Raw genomic sequence first — 12,174 nt, forward strand, 5'->3', positions numbered from 1 at the left:
TCTTTTGCTAATTTCTATAGTGTAGAAAAAGGCATCTGGTAGACTCCGAAACATCTACAGTGAGTACTGTTTCTTGGACTAGAAATCAGAATAATCTACGATTATGTTTCATAACAGTCCTGATGAACATGCGCATAATTGGGGGGGGGGGCTTTTGGGGCGCGAGCCCCCCAGGTAACACTAGCTTAACTTGTGAATATCTTACACCAAGGATACACCAAAAACTGAAAGTATTTGCATGTATTTCTTCAATTAAAAATGTATACTTACAGTGCAAATAAAGCTAATACCAGAATTGACAACACCAAGCAGTATAGCATTGATTGTGGTGGCGCCATCGCACTATGCATTGCCTGGGAGTCAACTGATGATCACATGGGAGTCTATAACCACAGGAGCTGGTAGCAGTCAAATATTCCCCAGAGGAGCAATTTCTACCTACCAAATATCTAACATGGGTCCAAGGGACCTTCATACTGTCACTCTGCTAGAATTTGTAAATGAGACCGAGAATGAAACTATTGACATCGTTACTGCTAGACCAAGTAAGTTCTAATGATAATAATAATAAATGGTTCTTTTAAGCAAGTTCTGTGCTTTAACATGTTAAAGTCAATATACAGTGAAGGGCAGGGCCCCAATGATTTTTATGGCCCGGGGGCTTGAAAAAAAAGTTTATTTCCCGAGAAGCAAGCTAAATTTCCCACAATTTATAGCATGTTTTTATACAATAAAGATACAATTCCCCCCCCCCCCCCAATACCAGAATTTCCCTCCTAACACCAACATTTCCTTGGAAGGAGCTTCCCAAATTGCCCACTAGCCATGTTCATGATAGAAAATTCTTGTGACCCACTGCAAAATTTGCCTTTTTCCACACAATTTGATTTGATTTTTTGGGCAATTAACTTATTTCATGTCAAATTTTAGCAACATGTGTGGTTTACTATCTTATATTCTGCCATGTCGCTCATGACAATGAAATGAGAATCTTTATTACACTACTCAAAAATATAATTACAGGATCACACTTTTTTTTATCCACTCGGCTTTCTCAAGAAGGTAGTGTCCATGTGTGATACACACATGATCACAGACGGTGTATCTTGTAGTAGGCATGTCCACTAAAAATTGAAGTACTTTTAAATTGATTCAGATTTTACTTATTGGCTGGGAATTGATGAAAGAAACATTTTGGCGTTTAAATAATTTTAATCGGACGTTTCATTCCAGAGATACAATGTATGGCCTTTCGAGTGTCACGCTTTTATATATGGCTGCTAGAACATGTTAAAAAGTTTAAGTCCAAAATGGAATACTAACAGAAAGTACAATTTTAAGGTGCTTTTTCTTAATGTATTTATTAACTAGCGTTATCTGGAACATTATATTTGCTTATAACCACATGAAATAAGATCATCCTGAAAATTGAAACGATTTTGTTGACATACAACAAAAAATATAAGACCTCAAAACCCATGGTTTGTTTGGTGGAACCTCAAGTATGATCATAATTTATATGGCTGCCATGGAAAATATCTCCATAGAGGAGCTGAACAATAAGTGCCTTTTTTCAAATGAATAGCGGCAGTCTTAAACATTGTTCATCTTTTAATGTCAGCACATTTTATCTTCAAAAATGATTATATTTCATCATGATATAAGTTTGGTAACATTAATATAAGTTTGGTAACATTAATCACTACCAATTTTAAGAAATTTGCTCCAACTCAAAGGTTATCTTTACTACATTGAGCAATATACTGTGTGTGCATGGAAGCCATGATGTAGCCTATCTAAAATGGACATGGTGGTCAGGAGTGCATAATTTGAGATGGGTTTCGGCAGGCTTAAACATTCTTTAATTTCTTAACATCCTGTACATTTTGTCTTCAAAAATAGTTACATTTTATGACTATATAAGTTTGCTTGTCTGATTCACTCCAAATTCTGAGATAATTGCGTTTGAACACCTGATGCACGGACTGGTGTCACTTCAACTTGTTGTAGTTCTCATCTCATTAAATTTTTCATTAAAAAAGTTGATCTCTTCATGAAGGAAGGTCCTCTCTATTTACTGACCAATCAGGAAAAAGTTTGGTTAATGTTTTCTGATGGAATCAGGAATTTCTTGAAACACCCTGATATAGGCCTACATTTGGATCAAAACAAGTATGTACGCCATTTAACAGGCCTGGGGTTTCTTGTATTGATCAGTTTCTCCATAGACAATACGTGTGTGAGTGCACGTACACAGTAAATGAAAAATCGTTCTAGTGGAAACTGTATTGACAGTGGGCATCTCTACTTGTAGGGGGCAGTCACTTTGTGCCGCATCATGCATGCTAGATGTACTGCCTTTGATCGCAAATGTATCACACATGAAGGAAGCCAAATGGACTAAAGCATAGTTCAAAATCAGCATTAAGATTCTAAGATCAGAGCGTCATTTTAATCAGCAATATTCAGGCAACTTCACCGAAAATGTTTGAAATTTGGGCGAAAATCAGGCTTTTTTATTAATTTTTGAAAATTGAGCATTTTTTTGACCATTTTTGGTGCAAATTTCTCATAGCTGGTCAAAATAAAAAAAACAAATGGTTCCTAGATATTTTCATGTAGTTTTTAAAAATTAATACAAAAATTTTGCCTAAGAATTTTTTTGTTACGTTGACCAAAAAAATTTGGGCTAAAACAAATTCCAGTTTTTTTGGATTATCTCCAAAAGGAGCATTTTGACCCAAATTTGACCTCACAGATGAATTCATCAAGTCTTTGCCATTCTAAAAATGTTACTTTTATATTCTTTAGACCAACAATTTAGCAGTTATGAGGCCCAAAAGTTTCCATAATTCCAGGGTTAAGACCACCCTTAACATGTGCCGGAGTCTAGCACAGGTCATCCAAAGTTCCGGATTCTAAGGCAAAGTTCAATTTAATAGTTACTCATCGTATATAAATTCACATGGTTTATCCTGTTATGATGTTGCCAGGATGGGTTGGTCAGCTGTCATACTGTGAAAAAGAAGCCAACCGGGCAGTGTTCGAAATATGCCTCAAAAAGTTCCAGGTCAGCCGGGCTTGACCTTAAAAAGTTACCGGCCAGCCGGGCTGGCAACTAGATGCCAGCCAGAAAAGTTACCGGCCAGGCCAAAGAGTTACAGGCCAATGGCCGGCTGACCGGCCCTATTTCGAACGCTGCAACCGGGAACATGCACACATTCATTTAAAAAATAGCATTAAATTAGTATTTAATCACCCCGGCGGCCCTTGTGCACTGGAAAACCTTAATTCTTTTATGTAAAAGAAATGAAAATACAAAAAGCACAGATCCATCTGTGCACATGTAAAATGGGTACAGACATTTGTCTCAAATAATAATGAATTTTAAGAAACATACGGGATGTAATGAGCCATTGACCTGGTTATGTGACGCCATGATAGCAGGCTTTATTAGTAATTTTATATACCTTATATACCGTATTGTCATAATACCAATATTGGTGATAATATATAATAAGTAATATTTAGCACATCTTTAAAAAAAGCGCAGTGATTTATAGTGCGCTATGCGCAGGCACAATGCCTAGACATTGATCCACAAGCCTCAGCACACTTTACAGGTTGTCGCTGATCACTACGGCCCCACATCATTCCATAAACCATTTTTAAATGTTAAAACAACCACACAAGGACTTCGCAGCTTCAAGAGCGCACACACTGGATTATTCCAAATGGCGGCTACTCTCTTGTGGAAGTCACATACACTCCGTCTCCGTTTAGCCCCATGCTCATGCATACACCCAAGATGAGAACCAGAGATGTTTTACCCTTGTGGATTTGGATCCCGCCCAGACTTACTGTATTTTCTTGACCCCCCTGCGGTGCCTTAGTAGAGAGGATTGTGAAGGGGGACTAGGGACAGGGGAATTACAAGCTAACTCAATTTTTCACGTGAGCATACTATACCACTGCCAGGGTTCGAACCAGCAACCTCTCGCACCATAGTCGAACGCCTTATCGATTGAGCTAACTTGACTGCTGCAAGTTAGCTCAATCCATATGCACAAACGAATACTGATATTTATGTTATTCAGGATTGCCCTCTCAAGAATAGGTACTCTGTGCTCACATCCTAATTATTATTCAATTATGCAGGCTTATTTTTAGGAGACTGATTAAGGGGAGGCAGTGCCTAGCACTGCCGAGGAGCTGAATGTTACCTTACCAGCACCTTTTGGTGCTGGGTTTCCCATGGGTGTTTTTTTTCCCAATGGGTGCTCCGTCTGTCAGCTCAGGTCTGGAAACCTGCTACTGGAAACCTGTATCCAGTACAATCTGCTCAGTACAACCTGCTTAGGGTCGAGCTGTCGGCGACTGAACCGGCTCCCCCCACCAGTTTCCTTGGATACTGGTGAGGAGAGTGGCTGAACACCCGGTTGAAACGAAATACAAGATTCATCTTAAGGGCGTCGGCTCTGGAGAGCCAACGGTGGCCATTCAGCAAGTCCATAATGCAGAAGGACCCGGTCACCCACTGCATTTACTTTTGGCCAAGATAGTTTATATGAAAGGTCAAAATCAATGTAGAAACCCGGCATCCAATGGTGGGACCCGCAGGCCAGACAATGCATCAATGGCTACTGGAGAAGAGGAGCATGTTGTTCCGACTAGGCACAGCTGTAATGACGCAGAGTGTACTGCCGACAATCCTGAGCATGAAAGGAGCAGCATGAACCTGAGAAAACATCAAGTCATAGGAACATGGAATGTTCAAGGTATGACTGCTGGGAAGCTAGAGATCGTTACAAAAAGAATGGAAGAGCAACACATTTGTGTACTGGGCATCTCAGAAACATGGTGGCTCAACCTGACCAAGGTTATCTTGACCTGACCAAGATTATCTTGACCTGACCAAGATGATCTTGACCTAACCACGATTATCTTAACCTGACCAAGATGATCTTGACCTGACCACGATTATCTTGACCTGTCCACATTATTACATGGTGATATAATTAACAGTTGACCAGACTTTGAACAAAAGAAATACAATCGATAATAGAACAAAAGAAGAGGGCTAGATGTATCGCATGATAAATAAAAAAGTTTCTACTCTGCAGGTTATTCTACAGTATAGTTTTCAGCATTTATAATAACTTTTGACAATAATTATTTCTTTGTCTGTTTTAGCACCAAATGGAATTTCAACAAGTGACATCACCACAGAAATTACAGAAACAACAATTGAACTGTGCTGGATTATTCCAAATGGCGGCTACTCTCTTGTGGAAGTCACATACACTCCGTCTCCGTTTAGCCCCCATGCTCATGCATACACCCAAGATGAGAACCAGAGATGTTTTACCCTTGTGGGTTTGGATCCCGCCCAGACTTACTGTATTTTCTTGACCCCCCTGCGGTGCCTTAGTAGAGGGGATTGTGAAGGGGGACTAGGGACAGATTGCACTGATGACAATGGAGTACGAGGAGCATTTGCATCGGTTTCGGCTACTACATGTAAGTATTCTACTGCAGCGATTAATCTTGCAGTTTTCTTTGAAATTGGCATGGCTTCAATGGTATGGCTTCAAAATGCCTTCAGTCAGGTCCAGTCAAAAGTTTTAATGTGAACCAATTTGAAAAAAATTATGTTAAGCCCCCCAAAAATGTTTGTCTCAAAGCTTGCGCGGGCATTTGTAAAATCGTGCGATTTGAAAAATAAAAATGAGGGGGGAATATGAAGGTGGATTTCAAGATATTTTCCGATTTTTCACCTCAAAATACCATAAAAATACCAAATCGGGAATAAAAAAATTAAAATCTCATTTCGCATTTGTTTTCAAACCACTTGTGAGCTTTGAGACAAACCTTTTTTTGCCTAATGTTAATAACAGCATTGCTTGACATTCAACTCTTTTTTTTTTGCAATTGGATTTTGTGGCTAGGGACCAAGTTAACAACTCATTGGTGCATTTAACTTTTCAAGCAAACTTTTTACACAGACTAGGCCACTGCAACATATTAAATAATGACTTTTGGGTATAACCAGCATATTCAGACCTGGGTACCTAGCTTAGGGATGGACAGGTGTATAGTTAAGCCAAGAAAAAAATGGTGTGCTTGCCCTCCAGTGATTTTGGGGTGGGTGGGTCGGTCGGAAAAATATGCTTTTTTAATTATTTTATTAATGACTCACTACTGTATAGGCAATGAACATTGGTCATTTGGAAAGATAAATACTTCACTTCAGACCTTCAATACATAAGATACACCATAGACTTCTCTGTAGTCGCGGCTTACCCAACATAAATACTATTATAGTCTTCAAATACTCTTCGAATAATATTTGAAGGGTATTATACTGGTTTTATACCATTCAACACCATTCAAGCTGAAATACTATTCGATTCATTTATCTCGAATAGTGTTGAATAGTATTATGTACTAGTTGAATGGTATTATAGTATTCAATATACCCTTGCCCAACATGAACATGATGAATGCTATTACAGTCTTCAAATACTCTTCAAATACCATTCAGGAAGTAGAAATGATTATAGGTCATGGCCAGGTCAAACTATTTCAAATCTAAAATGGCAGTTATGAGTGGAAGTGCACTGGCTGCATGCTTATAGAGGAAATATTGGGATTTTCCATCATTTTGGGTATTGTACATTGTATGTACATGTTTAAATGGTTTGTGTGAACTTGTAATGTGCTGTGATCATCAGGTAAGTCATTTGGACCTTCAGCTGTGCACAAAAAAGGGGTAAAAATGTAAGCTTATAGTATATACATATATGTATTCCACATACATTTCCAATTTTGCAGTTTGCACATGTATACAAAACCATGGTCCTTGTTGTTGTTTTCATACAGTCAAGCATGCAAATGTAAGGTCTTGCAGTCATTCATTTGATTGATAATTGAAGTATAGTGTTATTGCTAGAAAATTAAATGTGAGAATAATAATAAGAATGTGATCTGATCATGGAGGTAGTAGAGAAGGAGAAAGCTCGCACACATTCTATTGTACAATCATAATTGCCGCCCTTTGAGGTTTCCAGATCAACGTTTTGATTATGTAACACGATTATCACTTATAATCTTTTGTGTTGTATACATGCATGGTCGCACACTTGTGTGCGCTATAAATATGATGAAACAGCATAAGTCATTCTAACTTGATGAAAATGATGCACATTATGCTTTACATCTCTTTTATTGGCTAGTTTAAAAGAGGGCTAAAGACGCGGTTTATTTTGAAACCTCGGGGGAGGAACAATTGTTAAAAGTTTTGGGTAAACAAATAAAATCGGACCAACCCGGGCAGTACCGGGCAACACTGAGATACATCTCGTTTGATGGGAGTATAATTCAACTCATCAATGCGCAATTTATTTTAATAAGATCTTCGTATTTTTAAAACAGTGGTTAAAACAATTTTACCCGTCCTTAAAATGTGTGCGAACTGCACTATTCCATAATAAACTGTTTAGAAACATTCTGGAACAACATGTTTCAACATATTAATCGTAAAAAAACATCATGTATTAAATGAAATATGAATATTCAAGTTCAACAGCTAAGTAAATGTATGCGCATCCATAATACATGTTTTTGCTTACGTGATTTACTTGTTACTAAATATGAACCCCCATGAGACGGAGTCATTCCAGAAATTATCGGCGATGATCATTAGATCAAAGGTATATCTGTCTCTATTGTGTATACAATAGGATTCACGTAATGAGCTTAACGCGAGCTCACTCCTTCTCTACTACCTTCATGATCTGATGCAACATAAATATCCATGTTATTCAAGGGATGACATTTACATGCATGTATTCGCACCTGTCAATTGCAATCCCCATCCCCCGGGACCCGGCAATAGCAGGGACTTAGCAGCCGGGGACCACTTATTTGGTCGCCACACTACCGGGACATAGCCGGGACTTACGGGGATCAATGTAATACGCATAGAAAGGGCCGGGGATCTACCCAGGATGTTATTGAAAAGAACTCGACTGTGCAGGGTCGTAAGTGGGGGAAACGCTGATCTGTACCCATTTACCTGGGCATTTCACCTGGGGGAATCTATAGGTTCTTTGATATTATTATTTGAGTCTCATGTAATTCATGCATGTTTTGTGATCTATTCCGGTGGTTGCTCCGGGATCATGGGGCAGGGACTAGTTGCCTGGGGATGTACAAGAAAATATTGGCTGCCCCCCCCTCCCCCTAGTTGCCTGGGGATGTACAAGAAAATATTGGCTGCCCCGCCATGACTTAGCTGGGCAGTTTCCAAAATTGCGTCCCCACTAGCCCTGGGAGGCAGGGATCCGCAAATAACAGCTGCATTAACCCTAACTGAATTATAAGCAGGGGCTTTTTGGTGAGGGGAAAGGAAATTTAGTAAGAAAGGAGAGAAAATTTTTTTATCAGGTGCGGTTTTGAATCACGGACCTCTTGGGTGCTGCAGACAAGCGCGCGACAGGGATCACTAATTGCCACAGGAGTTTACCTTGGCCGGCCAAGCTTTTCGTGCCCCGGGCCCAGGCCGTGTATGTGTGCTCGCGTGATGATGGGATTGCATCACATGACATGTGCTTTTATTTTTGCTGTAGGTATAAGCATGAAAATTTCCATTGTAAAGATAGAGATCCTGATCAGTAGAGCACATGCAAAACCTGTATGTTGATTCTTATCACGTTATATGCTTGGAAAGAGTCAAGATATTTAAATTGTGCACTTTACTGATCAGGTTTAATTGTTTTGTTGACAGCTACACATGATGCATACAGAAAGTAGGACTATTCAAGTACACTTAAGAGTGAAAAGGATGAGGTAGAGAAGAATTAAATTGGCCATCTAGCTCAATTAATTCAATTTGTGCTGTTGTATTCATTGATTGTATAGTTGTGACCCCTAAAAGATCCATGTTGGGAATGCCCTGGCTGATGTGGTAGCCTTCATTAATCTTCAGATCTACACATTCAACTGCCTGCAACAATCTTCAATCAAAATCCTTATGAATACTATTCATATAGTCTTCGGATACTATTCATCGTATAGTCTTCGAATACTATTCAGTATAGCCTTCAAATAGTCTTCAACTCATTTACATATTTCGGCTCTATAGAAGACTATGCGAGGACTATGCGAAGACTAAATAGTATTCGAAGACTATTCTATAATATTCTAATACTATTTGCTGTATTCAACTGCATTGTAATGATTTGAAGGCTATTATATGTATAGCATTCAAACAGCATTCAAAGGCTATAATATGAAAGACTATGTGAAGGTTATTTGAAGGGTATGTATTTAGGTAAGCATAAAACACTGATTTGTATTAATATGTGTGCAATTGATAGATTTTCACATCTGATATTTTCAGTCACCATACTCCCTCTGTTTGTTAGCTTCCCAAGTTTCAGTTTCAGTTTCAGTTTTATTTACCAATTGAATCATATTTCAAAACAAACGGTATTACAATGGAGGGATCACCAAAAAAGAGCACAAGGCTCGTACAAGTTTGGCCACCCTGAGAGAAATTTTTAAGAGAACTACTAATACTTAAATACTACGTGTAAAGACGAGAGACATTATGAAGCGACAAAACTACAATGTGCAAAGCGAGACAGGACAGCACAGGTGAGACAGACAAATATGTTGGCAATACGATATAATCAAGATAATAAAAGATGGTTACAAGACTCAAAGTCACGAGAATCATTGATTGGAAATCAACATGATCTATAAATAAAACCCCGAACAATCTAATTACAACTCATATTGGGATACAAGATAATCTTTATACAGGTTACTAAAACATTTAATGGTGTTACAGTTACGAATATTGAGATCAATATTAATGGGCCCTGTCTTTTAATTGTGTTATTTGCAAGATCTGTTCTGAAGTTGCGAGGTCTATACAATTCAGCTGACCTGGTTCCATAAGAATGGAAGGTATTACTCTTCTTAAAATAATCAGTGAAAATATAAAATATAAACTACTTTTGAACTTATACATAAAGAGGGAAATTTGATGTTTGTGAATATCATAAACGGTTAGTGTATTTAATCTCTTAAACAAAGGTTGTGTGTGTGCAAGGTAATGTGAGTTGGTGCATAAACGGACAATTTTCTTTTGTTTGAGATGAATAGATTGTAAATTACAATTATTCTTGTCGGCCCAAATAATATTACAATATTGAATATGTGGTAAAACCAAACTAGAATAAAGAGAAAATAATGTTGAGCCAGAAAGTATGTGTTTAAGACGATAAAGAATACCTGAATATTTCGAAACAATATTTGTAATATAAGTGTTATGTTGATGCCATGTTAGAGAATCATCAAGAATTATCCCGAGAAATTTTGTGTGAGAGACCCTTGAGATAGGTTTGTTTTCAATATTGATTGAAATAGTGTCAGGATCACGTAATGCGTAAAGTTGTGTTTGTTTTAAATAACATATATGTGGTCTTTTTAATATTAAGGAAAGTTTGTTTACTTTAAGCCATGTGGAAATTTTTGCAAGTTCAATATTAGCTGAATGTATAAGGTGATGGAGATTTTTATGTGAAGCCAATAAATTAGTGTCATCAGCATAAATGACAAATGAGAAAAATTTACTTGAGAACACAATGTCATTTATATATAAAATGAATAATAAGGGTCCTAAGATCGAGCCCTGTGGAACTCCACAACTTGTATTCAAATGAATTGAGTTACGATGATTAAAGTTAACAAACTGGGATCTATCAGTAAGGTAACTCCTGAACCAATCGAAGGCATTCCCACGAATACCGTAGTGAGCGAGTTTTGAGAACAGAATATCATGGTTAACCGTGTCGAATGCCTTCGAGAGGTCCAGGAAGATACCAAGGGAGTTATGAAGTTAAATTGTGAGTTATGAAGTAGATTAAATCGGGAAATAAAATTGTACAACCTCTTGTGGACCAGACGCTCAAGAATTTTTGAAAAAGCAGGAAGAACTGAAATTGGTCTATAATTGGAAGAATCGTGGCGATCACCATCTTTAAAAATGGGAACAACTTTAGCGATCTTGAGTTGGTGGGGAACAAAACCAGAAGACAGGGATAAATTAAAAATATGGACAAGTGGGGTTGCGATTGAGGTGCTGACTGCTTTAATAACCTCGGGTTTGATTTCATCATGACCACAGCTTGCTCCAGGCTTCAGTGCCATACAGAGATTGACTACTTCATCGAAGTTGGTGGGTGAAAGAAAGAGTGAGTTAACAGGAGAATGAGCATTAATTAAAAATTCACGAAAATCAGTATTTGGTAGTTGAATTTTGCCAGCTAATTTAGACCCAATATTAACAAAATATGAATTGAAATGATCTGCAATATGCTGAGAATCCGAAGTTGAAACGTTATTGATGTTAAACATAGTTGGAAGATCAGACCTATGTTGGCGACCGAGAATAGAATTTAAAATATTCCATGTTCGTTTCGAGTTATTTTTACAATTCTCTAGTTTCTCAGCATAGTAGTCTTTTTTGGAAGACCTAATGATAGAAGTTAGTCGATTGCGAGATTCCAAGTGGACTACTTACTTTGACTTGCGGTTAACATTTTTAACACATGACTCTATGGAGAGTTAGGCCAATTTCTGGCCTAACTAAAATTGGCCATGATATAATGCATCTTTAAATGGATCTGGCATGTGATTGGTTGCCCAGATCACGCTATTGTTTAAATCCTCCAAGCATGTGCCCTTACCATTAACTACATCGTACCCAACAATCTATGGAAGTTGCGGCACCGTTTGTGGTGGCGCAAAAGTTAAACTCTCAGTAATGCATGGATGTACATTTTAGCGCGTCGTATACTACCATGCTTAGTACTTGCGGTTGATAAACAAGTATGATTGACAGTTTCTTTTAGAGACCAAAGTCCCGGGGTAAAGTTCTACTTAGAAGTCAAAGTACATAGTCGGATTTTATTACTCTGGCTTTCGCGATCAATATACTGGCAGAATTGTTTAGTTTGAAGTGAGCCATTATAATTATGCAAGATATTTTGCATTCAATAACTTTTATTGTCACTAATCATCTAATTATATAAACTCTTTATGACCCATTTTACTATTGAACACTTTAATTTTAACATGTTTAAGGGATCTGAAATGAGTGTT

The 12,174-nt window shown here is 37.8% G+C and overlaps 1 protein-coding gene across 1 annotated transcript in view; it reads left to right on the plus strand.

Annotated features, from left to right (window-relative positions):
• LOC140166979 (tenascin-R-like) overlaps positions 1–12,174 on the plus strand; it is a 65,443-nt gene that overhangs the window by 44,167 nt on the left and 9,102 nt on the right. The window contains exons 6-7 of the mRNA XM_072190461.1: positions 273–545; positions 5,194–5,520. Coding sequence (XP_072046562.1) covers positions 273–545; positions 5,194–5,520 — 600 coding nt within the window. The remainder of the gene's footprint in view (positions 1–272; positions 546–5,193; positions 5,521–12,174) is intronic.

The sequence above is a fragment of the Amphiura filiformis genome, chromosome 12, assembly GCF_039555335.1.
Source record: "Amphiura filiformis chromosome 12, Afil_fr2py, whole genome shotgun sequence".
Classification (NCBI taxonomy): Eukaryota; Metazoa; Echinodermata; class Ophiuroidea; order Amphilepidida; family Amphiuridae; genus Amphiura; species Amphiura filiformis.